The sequence below is a fragment of the Lissotriton vulgaris genome, chromosome 1_1, assembly GCF_964263255.1.
Source record: "Lissotriton vulgaris chromosome 1_1, aLisVul1.2, whole genome shotgun sequence".
NCBI lineage: Eukaryota > Metazoa > Chordata > Amphibia > Caudata > Salamandridae > Lissotriton > Lissotriton vulgaris.
In genome coordinates, this window is record NC_141685.1 from 391396821 (window position 1) to 391419563 (window position 22743).

A 22743-nucleotide genomic window follows, 5' to 3' on the forward strand; every position below is an offset into this window, starting at 1 on the left:
TTTAACCTTGGTAATATTTCATCCAAATCCCTATTTACTTAGTCTACAGCAGGGTACATATTAGGCCCCAAATTGTTATTGTAGAAGTTAACTAAAAGCCATATGCCTTGTTTAGCCACCTCAAAAATAAGGATGTGGAAAAGCTGGCTTTTGTCTATAAACGTCTTTATTTTCAGGGCCGACGTGTTAGGGATCAGTGCTAACAAGCCCCCCTTAGGCCTCCATGATGGTGACGGAGCAGCCCTATTTTGAAAAGAGCGATAGTCATTTGCCCAGGTTTGTTGGAAGGAAATTATGTCGCAATTCTGCCAAGTTTTTACAAACTGGTCATCACCCAACCTATTTCTAATGCCACAACATTCCAAGATGCAAACAAAAACCTACTAGGCTCCCTTGGCTTCTGGTCAGACGATATAAGGGACTCGGTAATGTCATGTGGTACAGATTGTAGTAGGGAGATACCCTTGGTGGCCTTGGGGGCAGTCTGTCACAGAGGGCCATACCTGAGAGAGGGGCAAATCTATTCAAGGTAGGTATGCCCGAGTTTCCCAGGGAGGTAAGATTTGTATGACCCTCCATATAGTTCTTTATTGGTTCCAGAGATATATGAGGTACAGGGGTATAAAAGTGACTCAAAGGGAGGGCTGCAAACAGGGAGACCCTAGGTGGTACCCTGTGTAACTGAAACAAAAGCGATCTGGATATTGATGAGTTATTAAAGTTGAGTACCACACAATCGCCTTCCAGGTTTTTTTGGGTCAGTCCCAACCACCTTACCCTTCTTGCCATAATAATATGACTGGCAAGGCAAGACAACCCCCCCCCCCCCCCTCATCCAGCCTGTTGTATGGATAGCCAACCAGTGAAAAGATTTATCAATTAACTGGATCATGGATTCAAACTGACCTTCCCTCAGAATGGGGACATTACCTAAAACCAATGCAAGGGCAGCCGCTGAAGGAGGTAGATGCAGCAGTTCCGACCTAATATTTTCCCCCTGATTTAAACTGACAACATTGGCTCCCACGGTTTTACTTAAGTGTGGATTACAAATGGGCCAATCGGAGGTATTACTACGGATTAGGGGGGAAGTAGTTACGAGTTACCTCAAATTAGAGGAGTTGCCAGTCCTTTGCACTATGGTGATTAGCCCCTGCGGGGCAAGGGATGGAGCAAGAGTACTCAAGTTCATATTTCGACAAGGTTTCTGAATATTTTCTCTATGAGTCCTTTGTCCTTCTTTCATTAGCGCAGTGGAGTGTGATGTATGAGTGTGACCCTGCAAACCAAGACCCTCTAGTTTGGCCAGCCTCCATTTAATTTCAGATAGCTTCAGCTGCAAGGGGCTTAGTGAAAGCATAACCAGGGTCTCCATTCATTGCCAAAATTCATCTCCGTCCAGCTGGGAGGGTAGTGTTGACTAGTCAGAGGCCAATGAAGTAGGGCTTTGTCCCTGTGCTGGATCACCGTGCCCTTTAGGATTCGTGAGTTTGGCTAAACGAACCTCTTTAGTTGGTTTAGGTTTTTGTGCCCCTGCGTCCTTCCTTCGCCTTACTGGAGGTTCACTCATTAGATCATCATTATGTGACTTGGAAGCCTGGTCTGTTATTCCTGTACTGGACCCATTTGGAGTATCAGAAGAGATAGGGGCAACTGGGTCTGGTGGAGGGTGAGGTGAAGGGGGGTTTATCCCAGCGGTGGGAGATAATTGCAGAATGCTGGTTGAGTTGTCAATGCCTAATGGGTGAGTGGGTCGAGTGAAAGATACCACTCAGTTAACTGTATCTCACGAGTAAGCATTGATTCAGTGCGCGTGATAAAAGCATCCAGCGTTCCCGCTACTCCAGTACAATCTGGACACCCCTTGCGCTTACTCATTTTTGAATTTTTAGTTTCTTAAATAGGTGGGCTGAGGGAATGTTAATAACTGTTTAAAGAAATCAGTAGTGCGGTACCTGAAAGTTAAGGGTTCACTCTCTGCTGGACCAAATGTTAGTGGGGGGGCCCAGCCCAGCCTTTGACGGGCGTGGACTGGCCCACCCTTGGCCCGGGCTTTGCCCAGACGCATCCTCGTGGGCATCCCACACCGGACTCCAGGTGCGCTTTTAAGAGCGTTGACGTTGCTGGCAGTGATGGGGCTGCTGGGACTCAGAGTCCCTCCCAATTCACTGAGCTGCCAGGGGGAGAAAACATCCAGGAGCAGTGGAAACTATCAAACTCTATGTCATGCATTATAATTTAAACCTAAATTAGAATTTACCAAAGAAGGACATAACTGATAGAACAAAATTCAAACTTAAACTATCCCAACCAATAAAATAAAAGTATAAATAACTTTAACCAATAAAATCAAACAATTAAATAAACAATATAAATGGCACACTAATTTAAATACCTAAATACTTCAAAAACGACAAGTAAACTGCTGTATTCTCTGACCAGACCATTAAAGAAGAAATTTATCAATCTCAACAACTACCTAAATAAGTTAGTAAAACGTATTTTTAAACTAAAACGTACTTGTTAATATATTTAAAAATATAAAATATTGACCCATTAGTAAAACACTCTCCAACATATATATCTTTACATAGGCTTCCTGAAAGAAAAAAAAACTGCCAGAAAAAGCACAGGTATCACAAACCAGCTAAAGATATAGGAAAGTAAGTGTAGATACATCAAAAATAAACCTAATGACCTCAACCTCTACAAACTACCAACAAATTAACATTTAAAATGAAACTGACATTTTGTTTTTCATCTAACAGCAAAGAAAGCACCTGCTCCACATGATAACACCCCAATCAGAAAAGCTGCAGTGTGAAACATCTAAACAGAACATACATGTAAAAATACAAAAAAAGATGTTATTGCATATTTTTACACGTAAATAACAAGCGTACAAACTTTAACCCGTTGGCTGCTGCCGTCGGCCATTGGCCGAGGGCAGCACTAACTCGCTGGTGCTGCCGTCGGCCAATGGCCGACGCAACTGCGCCCATTTTTTAAAACGGCTGCACTGCCGCAAAAAAGCAGATACAGATATTGTATGTAAATATGTATACAATTAGACTACTTTCAGATACAAAGACAAAGGCAGCAAAATACACACCATTGCATAAAGGAGAGTACTTGCTAAATCACACAGCCTACACATACAGCCAAGAAAGCGCATCAACAGAAAATATAAATAGGAAATATGGCAAAGCAACAAGCGTCCGACCGCCATTGCAGCAGGAATGAAAGTGCTCGGCATATAAAGGCCTATTAGGATGGCGGACGGACCTGCGTCCGTCCGCCACTCCCGAGGTGGAGGGACCTTCCGCAGGGGCAGCGGCGTTCCCTCCCTTGGAATTAGGATTTGACCGCCACCCTGACGGTCACATCCCGTATAGTTAACATTGCGGCGGGTGCTGCTTGAAGCAGCACCCTCCGCAATGTTAAATATGCATGTTTTCCCTTTGCATGTGCATGCAAAGGCAGGGGGGTACCATAGGTACCCCCCATGTGCACCCCCACCCCCCAACACCCCTGGGGGCCCGCAACCGGCCCCCAAACACAAAAGGCCACATGCTTTTCCACGGCGGAAAAGCCGCCACGGAAAAGCATGTTTTCTGCCCCATCCGAATATGGCTGGCGGTGTCTCATAGACACCGCCACCATATTAGAGCTTTTCCGCCACGGTCGGAAGGCGACCGCAGCTTAAAAGCGGCGGACGGTCTTCCCGTCCGCCGATGACCCCCCAGCCATCCTAATCTGGCGGGGGGTCCTTGAAGGTACCGCAGCGGTGAATCTGCATCCTCCGGGCCGGCTGTGGCTTCTGCCGGCCTGGAGGATGCGGATTCACTGCAATCCTAATCGGCCCCATAGTTAGTAGTTCCACCTGCCTAATTACAATGCAACTGCTGTGTAGGCTTTCGGATAAATGCCTTTTTCCATTGCAGCTTGTGCTGCGGCCTGGACAAATTGCAACGGAAAAAGGCATTTTGCAAACATCCATGAACCATATGCCAGGCACCATGTGGTCCTTGGAAAACGGTGCATGGAAGTTTGAGGGAGGCCCAGGTGTGCCTCCAGGCCCCATAGCGGAGGCCCTGCAGGAATGGGGGCCCTGCTAGGAGCACCCAAAACCCCTTTTTGTCAGCCTTTACATAGTGGTTGGACCAGCATTTAGGCAGAGGGAAAGGGACATCGTAATTCCTATGGAAGTGGCTCCACAGGCACCGCCCCCATTGTAGGTATTAGGGTCAGGCCGATGCTCCATCAGGGTACATGTCCCTGCACCACTACGGGCCCCCAAAACCGTTTCTGCCATTCATTTTGCTGCGGTTTGTATGCAGCAAAGCAAAAGGAGGAAAGGGATATCAGAAATCCTACGGCGGTTCCAGTGCCACAATGTGAGCCAATGTTTTAGTGGCGAGCGGTCTCTACGAAAACAGTATTACGATGGTGAAGGGCCCACCACTGACCAGCTGGCGGTAGCGGAACCTCCGCTATCCTAATGAGGCCCTAAGCCCTCTATGAGAATATTTCCAAGACACTTGGGTGGACAGACTGCATCACTCTGGACACAGACGCCCACCCAAATTCCAAATACAATGGTGGAATGTCTAAGACAGCACCTTGGCACAGAAAGTAAAAAAACAACAACTCAGTAGAAGGATGGCATAATGCCATCCAATCCACCATAGGCTGAACCCAAAATACATTATACACATTTAGAGAAACATTACAAAAAGATTAAAGTTACCAGCAACTACAAATTGAGCAATCTGTTAGCCAGATTGCCCCTATACTTCACAAACAAACCAGAAGAATGTACAACATGTTACACTTTAAAGTGGAACTCTTTATAAATAACAAAGGAGTAGATTATACTTCTGATAGCCAAAAGCATTAAAAAAAATGGTAACCAACCAAAGTTCCTAAAAAAATCACAAAATGTAAACCAACATGACAATTTTTTTAATAAATAATAAATATAATATTTATTAAATCAGTCTAAAAGTTAAATAAAATGTCAATGTTAATAAAGACTAAGATAATAAAATAATACATAAATTATTTAAACAAAATATGTACCCGCAACAAACCAAAAAACTAAAAACAAACTCAATCCATCACATAAATTAATTAGAATATATATAAACACAAAATTCCAAATAACAATCACATAATATTAACACAAACAATGAAACATAACATTTCCCAAAGTAAAACAAACAAAATAAATAAAACTTACTACTGTGTAGCTGCAGATCTTCCTCTGAATCCATGTAGTAAAAAATAATAATCCACCAAAAATAGGAAAAGTATTAACCAAAAGTCCCAAAAATACAACATTAAAATGAATCCAATAGAAATCCCTTAAAGCAATCCAAGGTATATAGGAACCATAAAAAAACAGAAAACATATTAAAAAAAAAGAGAACGCTCCATGAAATCTGAAAAAGGAAATCGATGTAAGAAGCATGGGTTTATTATAAATCAAATTTGATTTCTGAAACTCTCAATGCCCATAGGAAATGTTGGTAGACAAAAACCCATAGAGTAAACAGGAAAACCCACTCGCAAAATTCGCTATTTTTCCAAAAATACATATGCATCACACTTAGAGCCTTATTACGAGTTTGGCTGTCCTGGGGATAGCTGTACTGGCTGGGAGGTCCAAGCATTGAGATCTCGGTGGTACGACCTTCGTATTACGAGTTGGGCAGATTGCTTTTGCGAAGACCATGGGTGTACTGTCGAGACTGCCAGCAGACCGGCGGCAGACTGCCAGGTTCATGGTCGGGCGAACGCAGCCACCATAGGGCGGTACAGGGGAGTTGCACCACCAGGCGTATTATGAGTTGCCTTTTCCACAAGCTGTCCACTAAGGTCCGACCACCTGCTTCAAGGTGGCAGACGGGATGGATTTGGGGTACACACTCACCCTGTTCTTGCTCATCCAAGCAGATGTGGATCCATTTCTCCAGATCCCCCCTTCTTCACCCCAAGGAATACAACCCAGTTTGCGACGATCTACAGGTGAGTCCTTTTCGTACCATATAGCCATTGCCAGAACTGCCCACATATGGGCCAGACTCCGGTAATGGGTAGATTGTATTTTCCACATGTATCATGCATATGTGTGCATCCGACACATATGTAGTTGAACCTCACACATAGGCATCAATATAGTTGGTAAAAAGTACTCACCACCACCACAAGTTCTCTGCATCCACACTGTCGGCATCTTGGTCAACTCGCAATACGGTAGTCTTTATACTGCCAGTGCTGTGGACTACTGGCAGGAGCAGATGCGGTCATCGGGCAGTCGGAGCTCCAAACTTGTTATCAGGCCCATAATCATCAAAATCTAAGTTACATAACACAGTTTAACATAACCTAATGATACATGACTAAAATAATAGACGAGAACCCAAAACTACAAACTAGTGAAAAACTATACTATTATACATCTAAATATACAAGAACCCAGAAACAACACTATCATTATTTTATACCTACCCTCAAAACTCTTAAAAAATCGTTAAACTAGGACTTACTTGTTCGAACGAACAGCAGCACCTTACCGCAACCTGGTTCCAGGAAAATAGAGCAAAAAAATACCAATAGAATACAAAATAGAAGGTAGCTGGAAAAAAAAATGGCCGCTAAATGAAACAAAAAAAAAAAGAATATCTCCCCAAGAAATGAATGTGAAATAATGTATAGATATTAAATAAATGTCTGAATTTTTTAAAAAAAAATTATTAAACATATAAATAATGTCAAAAATGTTGTAAGAAAATGTAAAAAAAACTTGTGAACTGTAAACTAAATGATAGTATAAAATATACACAATTATTTAATACATACTGAGTAAAACTTATGTTAAAATGATGTAGGAAATATATAAATAAAACAATGTAAGATTTAATTAAAAAAATATTAAACAATGCAAAATAAAAGTGTAAAATTTACAATAGTATTTAAATGTAATTTGAATTTTTTGTTTAATAATAAAAATTTATAAAACTGCTTTATTTACTTAACTATATATAAATGTTTAATTTTAAGCTGAAATATATGTTTACAAAAGTAAATATATACATTAAATACATTTTTGACCATATATACAATATCTTTATTCTATAAAAAATATATCTAATAATATTAGTGCTTACAAACATACTACAAAGTATTTTGTATTATAATTCTAAACACCCACAATACTAATGGTATAACACAAACTATTTCTACCACATACAAAAGAAAATTAAACCAAGGGTTTCAAACCGAGATTATAAAATTAAATAAGCACACTCCAACATAAACTATTTTGAAGAAACTGGTGGAAAGTTCGGCCCCGATTACGAGTCCACTGTAGTGATGGTCACCTGACCACCCTTTTAAGAGTCGGGTGGAGGAACTGCCACAGCCTCCCCGCAGCTGCCAGAGAGCCGCCATTCCCTGGCAGAATATGCTGTGCAGCACCGCCGCGGTCCCGCCAAGCGTATTACAAGTTTCCTCTCTGCCGGCGGTGTCATGGAGCTTCCTCCTCCATAAAAACCGTGGCGGAGAGGATACAAAGGGGTTTCTGCAGGGCCTCCTTTGCCTCTTCTGCATGGGGATGTCACAAGATATGCCCCCCTTAGTGCATGCATCCCAGTTACTGCACAGCATGGACTTTGTAGGCCATGCCATGCAGGAACTGTTTTTGACGTTTTTAGAAGCACTGCATTAGGAACGATAAAAAACAGCCTGCCAGACAGGAATAAACTTCTAATCTAGTGGGCGGTCTGACCACTGCTTTGAGGGTGTGGCGGAGGGGTGGATTCAGTGACGCACCGCCCAAGTTATATTCGGGCCCCAAAATGGGGTTACATTTACTAAGCTCATTCCAATCTTAACATATTAGTAGAAGGTGTTAGCACAAAAGGGGTGGCGTTTACTATTCCCACTCCAATTTAAGGCTATTTGAAGAAGGTGTTGGACCCTAAACAGGTGAAGTTTACTATTTTCGTTACAATCAAAAACATTTAAACAAGGTAATACAAATTGAAAATGTTATATGCACAGCCATGCTCACACACATTTTTTAACTATAAAATAAACTACAACTTAATCTAAAAACACACTAACAAAACCACAAACATATATATTGATATTTAAAAATTAACATATAACAAATATCTGTATTAATATTAATAATTAATATAGTTTTACAATACAATGTTTACTACCTTTCCTAAACTTTAAACCATAAAATAAACAATGTAATCATAATCCAAAATTGACAATCATAATATAAAAAATAATATATAAAAACAATTTCTATTTACAGATGTATTTATTTTAAATATGGAATCGTAATTAAAAAAAGTAAAATGCGTTATATTTAAATTAATTTTCAGCAAAGATTTAAAAAATGTAAAACTTTGATTTAAAAACATTCAAATTGCATTGCTTTGTTAAAATGCATGTTTATATATTTGTGATTTTCACATAATTTTTTATTTAAAAAAAATATATCTTTTAATTTTTTTATTTAATACTAATAATACCATTGAATATATTTGGATTATTTTAAAAATAACATTTATGAAATATATTAATGTAATAAAATACATTTAAAAACTGGCATATATTAATTTGCACATCAGTAACATAACATAAAATGTATTTTAAAAAATACATCTGTTTTAAATCAACTCTCCATCATCCCCTAAAAACCCAATAGCCTACCTCAAAAAAAGTATAAAACCTTTATTTGTATACATTAACACAACCAAAAAATATAAATCTCAACAATACATTAACAATATAAAAACACAAATGAAAAAATAATAAACATATAGAATCAAACACTACAATAAATTACATACTAATTAGCACTTACAAATGATACCACATACAGCTATATTTTCTACATCAATATTTTTTACAATGATATTAAAAACACTATTTTTAGCTTCAATATTCCTGTTGGTGATGTTTATGACGTCTCGAAATTCTTGACATGATATTTTTGTATCTTGATAAAGCTTTACCAATATTTTGTCACAACACCCCATGGGATAAGCTGTGCCCGAGACCTGCAGATCCTTCCCTGTCAACCAGAATGTGAGTGGATAATAAGAAAGTCGTGATGAGGGCCGGACAATCTAAATGAGTCACACCTTTTCCGAAAGGACCTCCTGCACTTACTATATGCCGCCAATATTGTAAACGCATTTACAAATACTTAACCACTTGGATGCTAATGACAAGGATAACTCGTCATGACTAATGGGGCCTGGATGCTAATGACAAGGATAACTCGTCATGTATAATGTACTTTTCAATAATCCAGCGCACAGCGGGAAAAGCCTTAGCATCGAAGTGGTTAAAGAAGATGCTTGGGTTTACTAATGAGGATGCAAATAAGTCCTTTCCGGAACATGGTAGCTTCAATTACAAAACCCTATGAATAGATGCCCAGCAGTGACTCTCTTCATACAGTGCAATGAGGAGGCACACAAGCAGCAAAAATATGAATTCAAGGTCCGGAGTATGATAAATACTTAGAAGAAGCTGGAATATTAAATCAGCCACCTTAGGGATAGAGTCAAGGTGCTCTACCTGCTTCTCCTCCTGTATATCTATTCCCACAGATATTTGAGCCACAGGCACAAGGGAAAGAGTGCGACGATCCAAAGGGGAAGAATTTGTTGGACATGTGCCACCAGTGTTGCACCCAGAAACGGAGCAGCGCTTGTGGGACAGGCGCACAAGAGGTTAATGTGCAAGCGAGTGAACCAATTAACTAACAGCAAAGCAACAAGGTCAGAGGGTGATTCTACTTCTACTACACTACTGTGGATCAGCCTAAAGCATGTGCATGATCTGCCCCGAATAGGGACCAGCAAGACTGCAGTCCCACGATCCTTCACGAAAGCTTAGGACAAACTGCAGGTCGACTACCTAGATTGTTTCCTCCTTCCAACCAAGTGATGCTAATGATAAACACTTATTCTCCTCCTTTATCTTTCTCCCTTTGGGGGACTATCCAATGGCCAGAGACAGAGTTGAGGTTAATGTTCCATTGACCACCCCCCCCCCCCACTCCCCCCCCTCTGGCTTAATGAACATAAATAAACAATTCCGGAGCATACAGCAAAATTTAACTCAAACTCGAGAAGAATTACTGACTGTGATTGAGGTGCACAGCCTACATTGGGCTGATGTGAATCAGTTGTGATTGATAGTGCCAAATTAAGTGAGAGAAAGACTGGTGGTGAAAGCTTCATGGCCAAGGCAGGCTCCTGGGAATGATGGGGGGTTGGATGCCACAAAGGATGCCCTGTTGAATGAGATTCCAGAGATATGCCCACAGAAAATCGATTGGACTAAATTTTCCAATTGTAAGCTGAACATGGGGGAGACACCAACTAACTATTTGGACAGACCTAAGGATGTGTTTGAATAGTATTCATATATAGCCCTTCAGATAGAGATGGGTCAGAAAGCTGCCTTTGCTGCTTTTGTGCAGGGGTTGTTGCCAAACGTTAAAAACTAAGGAGCTGATTACGATGGCGGGGAGACCGCCACCAACCTTCTTTCCCCGCCATCGAATTGATGTTTCCCGCACGCCATATTACAATGGCGGGCGGGGGAGATGGTGGTTGCAAAGTCCAACTGCCACGCATCTGACAGGCTCCGTAAGCCCGCCGGTGCATTGTGGAGAATTGTATTCCCTACAATGGTGGCATAGGGATTACAATGTTCCTTTCCACCGGCCTTTTTATGGCAGTTAACCCGCCATGAAAAGGTCGGTGGAAAGAGACACTTTGGGGTCCCGTAGCGAGCTCCCTTTCCCCCCTAGCCCTCAGACATGGGACCTGGGGGGCACCTATGGTGCCCCCCTACATATCACTGCACCATGTGGCAGGCACTGCATGGCACCTGCTACATAGAGCAGGGATACGTAAAATGTCCCTTTTTTACATTGAGGCGGGTTCTGCAGCCAGCAGCACCCACCACAATGTAAAAGAAAGGCACTGTGACCCCTGTGGTGGTGGTCGCATTGTAATGCCTATTGTGGGACCACCACGTTGTAGGCAGGCGGTCCCATTCCCTGATACAATGGCGGACGGACTGAAGTCCGTCCATCATCATAATCAGCCCCTAAATGACAACCAAATGCATTGGAATGCATACTAACAAGCTAGCAGAATTAGTAACAGTCTCCAATCACTGCTTCGCCACTGAGGAGAAAAAGAAAGGGCTTATTGAATCAAAATTATTATCTGTGGAATTGCAGACTATGCAGCCAGTGGTTAAAGGATTGGGATGAGGGACTCAGCAATGGGGGGAATGCAAAGGAGGATAGGAAGTTGTGAGGAATGGTAGGGGGAAATGGGATGGGCTGGAGAGAGGCTGAGGGTCTACGAAGTTCGGACTTTTCATGTGGTCAGCTTGAACATTGAAAATGGGATTTCCCAAATACGACTCCCAATCTTCCCGGATGCTCACACCACCCTAGGTTTCATCAAATTGCTCAGAATCCATACCCTCAATTTTAAGACAGCCCAAGAGGTCCAAACTGCGCCATGAAAATCTTAAGCCTGGAAGATCAAAATGACCCCATGTAGTTTGTGTCATTAATGGTAATTGTACTACTTGTCTTATTGACAAGGGTGCTAGTCACTAGGCTCTTAAAATATTTTAATTTCCATTTTACCTCTCTCAGGCCTGTCCATAGATGCAGTCAGAATTTCTAATCAGAGCATACCCCACCATATTACAGACCCCATGTCCATTTCTGTAGGACCCATTAGTGTTAAGCATGTTTTCCTGCTCACCCAAACATCTCACTTAAACTTGTTAGGTTGAAACAGCTTGTGAACATTAAACAATATTGTGTTTCTATCCTGGAGGTGTGCACTTGAACATACCTCAATGATAAGAGAGTAAGCTGCTTGCATTACTATGTGAAAGCTTGAGTTGTTCAGAAGAATTAGGCCCTATTGTCATATCTCCTGATATAAGTTATTTTCCCTGATACTGACCATATTGTGGTACGCAGGAGACAATGATGTGGGGTACATCTCTGTTCTTGAACCTGTAAAGGTTAATTTTGAAACTAAAAAGAAGGGTTAAAACCTGAGGTGGAGAAATACATCCGCCCTATAATAGCGGATCTGACAAAGCAAAGGGTTCTAGTACCTATTATTGGCATGTGTAGCACCCCGATTCTTATGATATGCAAGACATGGAAAGTCATTGTGTACACATTCATATAGGATCTTAGAGCAATTATTAATGTGGTTATCCCAAATTTCCCTGTGGTCTACAACCCTACTACTAATTCTCTCCTGCATCCCTATGAAAGGCTCCATCACCTACAACTGACCAATGGTCCACCGTGGTTAATCTTTACTCTGCTTTCTTTTCTATGGCAATTCATGAGGCGAGTCAGCTAGCTCTTGTTAACATTCCAAATCTGTCAGTTTTCATGGATCTGACTTTCTCAAGGATTTCTCAAGGATTTACAGAGACTCCCTCAATCTTTTCACACGACCTGTAAAATAATTTGGAACATTGGTTTTTCTCTGGGGGTTTACTCTGATTCAATATATAGATGATTTATTGCTGGCAACTTATACTCTAGATCAGTGCAAGAAGGATTCGATCTCCTCACAGAATTGGCGTAGTTACAAAACGGGCTTAAGACTTCAAATGAAAAGATTTAATTCTGCATTCCCAGAGTGCAATATCCATGTCATGACATTTCCGCTTGAAGGGGCCACTTGTCCTCTACACAAGTTGAAGCCATCCATAAGTTGCCCCACCCTGTAACTGTTTCCCAGGTAAGTGCCTTTTTGGGAATGGTGGGATATTGCTGTACTGCCGGGCTTACTACTGTTTTTTTAAGTAGTAACGTACACTGGGAGTTTGTGACTCCCGAAAAGTTGTAAACATAGTCAAGAGTGTAAACCTACTCAAAGTGTCAGATACCTTTGTGTATCAGGCCCCTATGGTCAAATTCATTCAGATGTTACACAATATGTGCTACTGACCCTCATTACCATCTGTAATCCACATACCTTGAGGATGTAGCCAGAGCTATGAGCAAGGCTTGAAGAACACCCCTGATGAAGACAATTGGGTTCTTCTTGGTGATGAAGAGATACATCATTGGCAAAATGAAAAGGCCATGCACGACTAGTCCACAAACCACGGTGATTGCGTAGAAGCCCAGCTTCTTCCCAATAGCTGTGGGGTCATCCATTTCTAGTATCTTTCCAGCGATGAGAAAAACAATGCCAAATGGGAAATACCTAATGAGAAGAAAAGGATGCCATAATGTTAAAATGTCACACAAACTAGTCAATAAGCAAAGGGCATGCTTCGAGGAGGCCTGGGAGAGGATGACAGTAACAAAATGACAACAAAAAGAAGAAATTGTGATAAATATTCCGCCGTTGGCAAAGGGAGGGAAATAAATGGGCATTTCTAAAGAAACAACTTATCATATGAAATTTGTTAAATTGTAATATGATTTGATAATCCCCTCTCCAGCACAGAAAGTTCACTTTCTAACCACTTTTAAACAAGCTTTGACACCACCAATAGATTGCCAATAGGTCTAGTTTTCTTATGTAAAAACATACCAACACGGTAATGATGGTAATAAAGGTATTATTAATAATGGTGGTAGCAATAGTGAGGGCACTGGTTATAATGGGGATAGTGATAATGATAGTAAAGCTGGTCCAATAATAGTACACACAAGTCCTGACAAAAACAATAAAAAACAGCTTATTACAGTAAATTACAACCAGGCGTTATGAAAGCCAACTGGTGTCACATTTTACAAGCAATTACGAACAATTGATTTCGTTTATTCATTTCTGATTCTATACCATATTGACAAAAAGAAAAAAATGTGGCTCTACCGATGTTGAACTGATTCGACAAAAATCAAAGAAAAAAAGTGTGATGATATGTATGTGTGCATGCCCACCAAAGCCAATGCTGCCCAGTATGATGTAGCCATCATTTAGCCTTTTTTACTTACTGTTCTAAGATGGCAAATGGCTAACTTAAAGAGGCACAGAAAATAAATTACGTTTGTGCAACATGTGTCACAAAAGAAACAGCCCAGCATTAAATTGGTTAGCATTGATGTGATTTACAATTGAACATTGACTGCTTTTTCAATGATCTTGCCAATGAATGGGCGGTAAGTGATGGATTTGTAGTTGGTAAGGTCCTAAGGGTCTTCTTTTGGTGTTGAGTAGTGAAATAGGGAGTTATGGTTGTGTTGCTTGCCATACCTGAGAAATTTCAGTAGGGGTTAATGTTTTGTAATGTATCCTGAAGATTATTTATAATGTTGTTTATGCTCTTGGTAACTCATCATACTTTCCATTAAGAAATGCTGTTTTGTTAATATTCTACATTTTCATATATATTATGAGTAAAGTAACAATACACATTATTGGTATATACCAAAATCTTGTTTTAATCTGGTCCGGGGTAGGTGAGGGAAGTAACTGACTAAACACATTTTACATTCTTGCTCTGAAGGGGTAAGACCAGATCGTCTGAGGATGATGATTTTTAGGAGTGCGCTTAATGAAAGCAGGACATTCTGTAATGGTTTGTGCAGTATTGGAAGGATGCTATCTTTCATGAGTGTGTGTTGTGATGTTGGAACGCAACGAGATCATCATACTTATAGGTCGATTTAGAGAGATGGAACTTTTGTTCTACCTTGGGGGATGGTAATGTATGCAAATGATGACCACAAGATTACAATTAGAGACCAAACTGCCATTTGTTGTTCCTTTGACCGTTACACGTTGACCAACAGTAAGATCATTCACAAAGTAATAGCTATCCCACTCCATCATGGCTCCTTTACCAGAGGTATTTTCCTACTGGTTGCTTTGTTTTTCAAGTGCACGGAAGTTGTTATGGAGATATGCTTTTGTGCACCAGCGGGTTCTACACTCTTGAATCTTGAAATGTTTTCCAACTAATTCTTCTACTTTGCTAAATCCGAAGGTATTTATTTTGCGGTCTGGAAACCTTCCTGACCGAATCAGTTTGGAAATGGTTTCCAACCGACTCGGATCGGGAGAGCCCGACCGACCGATTACGCTTGACCCGGGTGCTTCCAGATATGACTATCATTGACTTCAATGGGAGTCAATGTTTTGACCGAATGCATAGGCTCCCATTGAAGAAAGGGGTGCTATGGGAAAATCGGGCCCCCTTTGGCGGGTACTCCCTGGTTCCTGCCACACGAGGCATGGTTGAAAGGGGGAACCCATGGGCCCGATTGGAAAGGCTCCTGGTGCAGGGGGGTTGTTACAGGCCCCCAGTCTCATTCTGACTGCCGATTCGAGTCGGACGGCACGATTCGGAAAGGCTGTCCAAATCCAGCATTGTAATTGGTCGTTTGGAAACGCTGCCTGTAGAGACCTACGATTCTGTTCCGTTCGGCTCGGTCATTCCGAATGCCGCCGGGTTCAGTTTGGGATATTCCTATCCTCTAACTCGCATCATACTCAGTCAGTCAAAAACCTTTCTGATTCGGTCTGAAAGACACGTACCCGATCCAATTCGGACGGAGCAAATGCCATTAGGAAGTCTTTCAAACCGCATCAGAATTAGGCCCTAGGTGTTGATGTTTCCTGCAATGTGACTTGAATAATGCCTTGCAGACAAATATTGCTACTTTGAAACAAACCCTACTTGAATGCTTACGAGAAGGCCCTTGTTTAATGTAGATCCTTTAAAAATCATGCGATTTATGCATGCCATCCTGGTTCAGTTTTATCTCTGCTTCTTTCAGGTTGATATTGACTAAACAAATGTGTCTTACTTGATAAGCAATCTGACTGGTGTGCCTTTATCATGTACTACACATGTTGGAAATTGAGGATGAGTGATGGGCATCTTCCCTCTGTGGCCTTGTTGGAAAATGTTGGGTATTATCTGATTAAGAGCTGGTGCATCTGATAAGAATGCAGCATCCATGGATCATCCGAATGATGGATCTTGGACAGTTTCTAAAGGCCATATTACGATGGCGGCCAGACGCATCGTTGTGGGATCGAGACCGGCGACAGGTAGTCTGCAGTCTCGCCTGCCAAAAAACGATCTGACTGCTGTGTAGGCAGTTGGAAACTTGCCTTTTGCAATTAAGGCTTTTGTTGCAGCCCGGAAAAGGGCCACTGCACAAGCACCAATGACAAACATTCTTGCACCGAGTGCCAGGCACCATGTGGTGCCTGGCACAGGGTGTAAGGGTGTTTGGGGGGGCACCATGTGTGCCCCTCGGGTCCCAGAGCGGAGCCCTTTCCTTCTGCCTTGTCATGGCAGTCTGACCACCATGAAAAGGCAGAGGGAAATGGACATCATAATCTTGATGGCAGTGCCTGCGCAGCGACTGCCGCCATTCAGGCATTACTAGTTATTGTTATTGTTAAGTACTCTTATAACGCGCAACAGCTACTCCGAGGAGTGTCCGGGCGCGGAACTAAGAAGAGTCACTGAACTACACTACCCTCTTTTACGGAAACAGGTAAGTTTAAAAAAGTTTCTTGAAGGCTAACGGGTCTTAGGTATTGCGCAATGAGAGAGGAAGGGCATTCCAAGCCTGGGCAGCCGTGACAGCCAAGGAGCAACCGCCCAACTTTTAAAGGAAGAAGCGAGGCACTCTAGCTAGAAGAAGAGCTCAAGAGCGCAGTTGTCTCAGCGGGACATAGAAGGAGAACCGCTTCTGTAGATAGGCAGGTCCACGACCGTAGAGTGCTCGATGAGCAATGACCAGGGATTTAAATTTAACCCAATCCGCCACGGGAAACCAGTGGAGTGCGTGGAGATGTTCACGCAAGCTACTCCTCTTAGCAATACCCAAAAGGAGCCTGGGGGCCACATTCTGAATAACCTGAAGTCTATTCAGAGAATATCCAGGGATGCCTTTGTATAACGCATTAGCGTAGTCCAATCGGAGGAGGATCAAGGCCCGGATGACCGTCTCTATGGCTGTCCTAGGGAGGAGAGGTAAAAGACTCCTTAACGTTTTGAGAAGGCCAAAGCAGCTACCTGAGAGCTTTTTCACCTGGGCAGAAAAGGAGAGGTTATCCTGAACCACACTCCCAGCCGCGTAGCTAGGGGGGAACGGGGGGGCCGTCCGCCCCAGGCGGCACAATTTTTGAGGCGGCCGCGGTCGCGCGGCACTGGAGGCCCGTTGCGGCCGCGGCCGCCTTTATAATTTATTTGGGAGTCTTGGGGGAACAACAAGGCGCACAGTGTCCCAGATAAATTATTAAGGCGGCCGCAACGGGCCTCCAGAGCCGCGGCCGCTGCCCGCGTTTGTTTGCACTCACTGTGCCTGACTGCTGCAGTTTAAAAAAAAAAACTTACAAGCAGGTCAGGAGTGTGCAGGCGGCAGCGCGGGCCCGGTCTAAGTCCCGCCGGCGCGTTAATGACGTCCTCCGACCGTTGTGGTTGTTGCCCCCCTCCCCCCCGTCCCGCCCAGGCTTGCTCAGAGTCCTCCAGAGGGGTAGGGCATCAGTAATGCGCAGCTCGTGGGACTGTTCCAGGGCCTCCCGTCTGCCCCAACCGGTCCGCAGTAGGGCCTTCCCGGTGCCCGACATCCAGTACAACAAGGTGAGGCTGAAATCTATGTCTCAGAGCAGTAGAAATATTGTCCCTATTAAAAAATGTAAATTCAGATGTAAAACTTATGTTAATCTTGCTGAAATTCACTAAGTGATTCTTGGCAGATGTAAGAAGGGCTTACATGAGCGCACATACTTACAAACTAGTAAATGCCACTCAAGGGGTGAGAAAAGGTCGTTCCAAACTTACTTTTGTAGGCATTTCCAAACTTCCACGGCAAATATTTACATTTGTGTCCATTTCGAAACTCCTCATCAGACCCTTTCCATCTAGTCTAGCACATGCCTGTAGTAACTCTCATTCCAGGATGGGAAGGGGAACAAATCATTAAATAATTTGTGGGAGAGTACAGGAAAGGCGTTCTTCGTGGAAATAAATATTATTGCTGTAGGAAAAAAGAAAATGCATTTGCTCTGGGAATCCTCTTTTACCTGGTCGACTTCTCTGCTAAGGGAAGTTCTGCACGAGAGGAATAAGAGAGTGCTGGGAAAAGCCACCTAATCTTTTCAGGAGTTTGCCTGGGGCAGGTTTCCAGGTATACAACTTGGAATGTTGGTAAATAAAGAAAAGATGCAAAATATATTAAAAAAATATTGCATTTAAAACCAGTTGTATCTGAATATCAGGTAGGGCAGTAAGGAGGCGAAAAGATTACTTCCGCAACGAGAGCCACTAATTTTATCAGTTTGAAAATGTTAACAATATTCTAAATCTTTCTAGAAATTGTTGTTTTCTGGAACTGATCTATTAAAAAAGATAAGTAAACTACTACTGTGCACATAGTTTCCTACTGGGCTTTGGTCATCTAGATGATAAAGCTAATTACTTAAAAAATAATTTCACTAGTTCTTCATAGCTCAAATACTTTGCATGGCACAAAGACCAAATTCCAGAATGACTCAGTGTGCAAACCTGGTACCTGGCCTGTGCTATGTACCATCTTCATCATGACTAATTCCTTTTCCTCATTTAGTAATATCATAGCATTTTTAGGTCGAGCATTCGAGCCCTCGTGTATATACGACCAGTAGAGGTCAGTAAAATACTAGACTTGCTTTCTGCTTAAGGACTTTCTTTTTCTATTTTTCTGGCAATTGCCTCTATTTAACTTTCTTGATAGAAAACGACCAGCAGAGGTCAGTAAAATACCAGAATCACTTTAGCATTCCATAGATTCCAGTCCATAGACATTGTCTTCCACGCGCACCAGCAGACAACAATATTTTTCTCAAATCTTGTATTTTAAGTGATATAACAACAGAAGGCCCTGATTTTATATTAAAAAGAGAGCTTTGGACTATACCATTTCCTGCTGAACTGCAATATTTCTCTCCATGTGTTCCTAAAGCTGGTTTATTTTACAGCCATCTCTGTTTAATTAAGTCTACCTCCATCGTGCATTTGAAATACTTTTCTGGTAAATTTAGCTTTTTGTGGTACAGATGACATAGTTCAGTTTGTGATATTAACACTGTATATCCTTTGTAATACTACTGTTCCAAAATAATATATAACGTGCTTGTAGGTCTTTGTGTCAAAAGTCATACACATTTGTTTATGAATTACTCGATTTGTAGCTTAGCCAGATACTTCAGAATTGCTGAACCGAAGTAATATATCTCGGACCTGCATTTTACTTTCAGCCCTGGCCCTTTATATTTTACAAATTGAGCATTGTAGGCTTTTATTTGGGACTTATATAGCTGCAGAGTATTGAAGCGTGGAACTTGCAGCTTGTTTGATTTTGCATAAGCAGATCTGGTTAGGAGGTTTTCTCTTCAGCTGAATTGACACATATTGTGTTTGTGTCACTATAAAGGTGAGTCATTTTTTATTTAATTGCAAATAGTTTGAAGATAATTCACCCAAGAGGAGGAGTATTTAGAGTATAGATTTTTATCACATTTTTGATGTGTTTTTGGAAATTTTTTAAAGTTTGCTTTTACCCCCGGCGCTTCATGTTTTACAAATTAAGCACTGGGCTGAATTGAATTGTACGTCCAGAGCCCCCAGTGGGCGCTGCCAGGGGCCGCTTGACGGCGCCCAACCAAGTATGTGGCAACCTTCGTCCGACTCCATGGCTATGGAAATGCCTTCCCAGTGTGTTCTTGTGGTTGGAGTGTTTGCCATTTATTTATTGCAGTATTATCCTTGTACCTGTGTTTGGTACTCTTTTGTAACATGCACACGTCTCTTTTCTCTTGTAAAACACTGTTTGCTACCTCTCACATTTTGTTGGCTTTTGATACTTGCACAAGTGCCACCACTGCCTACTTAACCTTTGTTCTTGTGCCTGAGTGTCTGCCATATATTGAAGTATTATACCTCTAATTGTACTTTGTTTTCTCTTGTAACCTGCACTCTTGTCACTCTGTCCTCCTGTAATGCACCGTTTTCTACCTCTTGTATTTTGTTTGCTCACAATTGTCACTTTTACCTCATGTAATTTAATGTTTGCTTTTGTAATTTGTTCACTTGTAATTTTCTCCTCATGTATCATTACTGTTCCTATTGTGAAGCGGTCTGACGCCTTCGGGTAAAGTGTGCGTTATATAAAAATGCATAAATAAATAAAAATAGGAGCGGCGGTGTGACGCAGCTGACCACCCCATGCAGAATGTCAGGAGGGCCCCATATTCTCCAGTAGCTCACAGATATTCGTTCATTGGCCTGGGGTTGAATAGGGACCCCACTCAAGGGTTGTGAGGCCCCTGTATGTTCGCCCCCAGGTTATGCTGTTAATGCAGGGTGCAGAAACCAGTGTGCAGGGGTTCTCGACGCTGTCCATGTGCAGCCCACAGCTGTGTGGGGTCGCCTTAAAGTGCTTCAAGGTCTTCTCTGCGCTGTTTAGGGAGCTCTCGGTTGCAGTCTCAATTACCAAAGTTGCTTCCTCTAAGAATGCATATTGTCAGTGCACACCTTGGTGCTGTCCTGCCCAGCACTGTAACAATCAGAACATCCCATTCACTGTTCCCTCTGCGAAACTGCCATTAGAGAGCATTGCACACAGAGAATGACACCGTTCTCATTATTTCCTGTATTGCAGGGTCACCAGCTTTATTCCACCTGTTTCAGGGGATATATGATGTTACAACGCGGACTTTTACTCCGCATACTGTTACAACGCGGTTTTTACAACGCGGATACTGTAACAACGCATGTATTTACAACGCATTTTTTTACAACGCAGGTACCTTTACAACGCATACCATTACAACGTAAGTATAGGTAAGTATATGTTAATATTAATAATATAATAGTAACTTAATTTTAAAAATATAATTTAATGTAATATTAAATAATTTAATTTCCGTTTATTATTTTAAATTTAAATTAATATTACTTTATTTTTACCATGTACCCCTGTACCCCAGAAACTGAAAACTGACCCTAAACCCCAAAAATAAATTAAAGTAATTTTATGAAATATAATTTAAATTAATTATTGTAAATTAATAAAAAATATAACATTATTTTTACCCTGTACCCCTGTACCCCAAAAACTCAAAACTGACCCTCAACCCCCAAAAAAATGCAATGTAATTTAATTTAATTTATTTACTATTAAATAATTTAATTTAAAATTAAATTTAATTTATTTTTACCCTGTACCCCAAAAACTAAAAACTGACCCTGAACCCTAAAAATACCCCTTTACCCAAAAACTAAAAACTGACCCTGAACCCTAAAAATACCCCTTTACCCAAAAACTAAAAACTGACCCTGAACCCTAAAAATACCCCTTTACCCAAAAACTAAAAACTGACCCTGAACCCTAAAAATACCCCTTTACCCAAAAACTAAAAACTGACCCTGAACCCTAAAAATACCCCTTTACCCAAAAACTGAAAACTGACCCTGAACCCTAAAAATACCCCTTTACCCAAAAACTAAAAACTGACCCTGAACCCTAAAAATACCCCTTTACCCAAAAACTAAAAACTGACCCTGAACCCTAAAAATACCCCTTTACCCAAAAACTGAAAACTGACCCTGAACCCTAAAAATACCCCTTTACCCAAAAACTGAAAACTGACCCTGAACCCTAAAAATACCCCTTTACCCAAAAACTAAAAACTGACCCTGAACCCTAAAAATACCCCTTTACCCAAAAACTAAAAACTGACCCTGAACCCTAAAAATACCCCTTTACCCAAAAACTGAAAACTGACCCTGAACCCTAAAAATACCCCTTTACCCAAAAACTAAAAACTGACCCTGAACCCTAAAAATACCCCTTTACCCAAAAACTAAAAATTGACCCTGAACCCTAAAAATACCCCTTTACCCAAAAACTAAAAACTGACCCTGAACCCTAAAAATACCCCTTTACCCAAAAACTAAAAACTGACCCTGAACCCTAAAAATACCCCTTTACCCAAAAACTGAAAACTGACCCTGAACCCTAAAAATACCCCTTTACCCAAAAACTGAAAACTGACCCAGAACCCTAAAAATACCCCTTTACCCAAAAACCCTAAACTGACCCTAACCCCTAAAAATACCCCTTTACCCCAAACATATAACATTTAAAAAATAACTATATACTTACCAATACTTACGTTGTAATGGTATGCGTTGTAAAGGTACCTGCGTTGTAAAAAAATGCGTTGTAAAAACATGAGTTGTAACAGTATCCGCGTTGTAATGGATGCGTTGTAACAGTAGTGCGTTGTAAAAAATGCGTTGTAACAGGTGCACACCGTTTCAGGTGATGCATTCAGAGCTTGAAATGCTGCGCTTTCTTCAATCCATTTATTGCTCGCGCATTTTAGGCTTGACGCTCGTTTAAAAAGCTATTTCCTTTACAAAGAATGTCTCTGGCTGTACAATCTTGTTCACTGACTTTTTTCATAACTGTGTTCTATTGACTGTTGACAACTGTGGCATACTAGTGCTTAAGGCCTGACCTGCTCCATAATCCTAGACAAGTGATCCAAGGAAGCTAGGACTCGCCAGAGTATGCATATCAATAAACTTACATGCATTTATTAAGTTTTCCCATTCATCATAATTATCTAATTAATCGATTGTCAGTTAGAAATTATTCCACTGTCTAAAGGCAACGTTGGG

General features: G+C 41.4%; 1 protein-coding gene across 1 annotated transcript in view; it reads right to left on the reverse strand.

The window, feature by feature from the left end:
• Nucleotides 1–22743, reverse strand: part of SLC1A7 (solute carrier family 1 member 7) — a 622845-nt gene that overhangs the window by 184466 nt on the left and 415636 nt on the right. The window contains exon 7 of the mRNA XM_086936195.1: nt 13077–13310. Within this exon, the coding sequence (XP_086792321.1) occupies nt 13077–13310 (234 nt within the window). The remainder of the gene's footprint in view (nt 1–13076; nt 13311–22743) is intronic.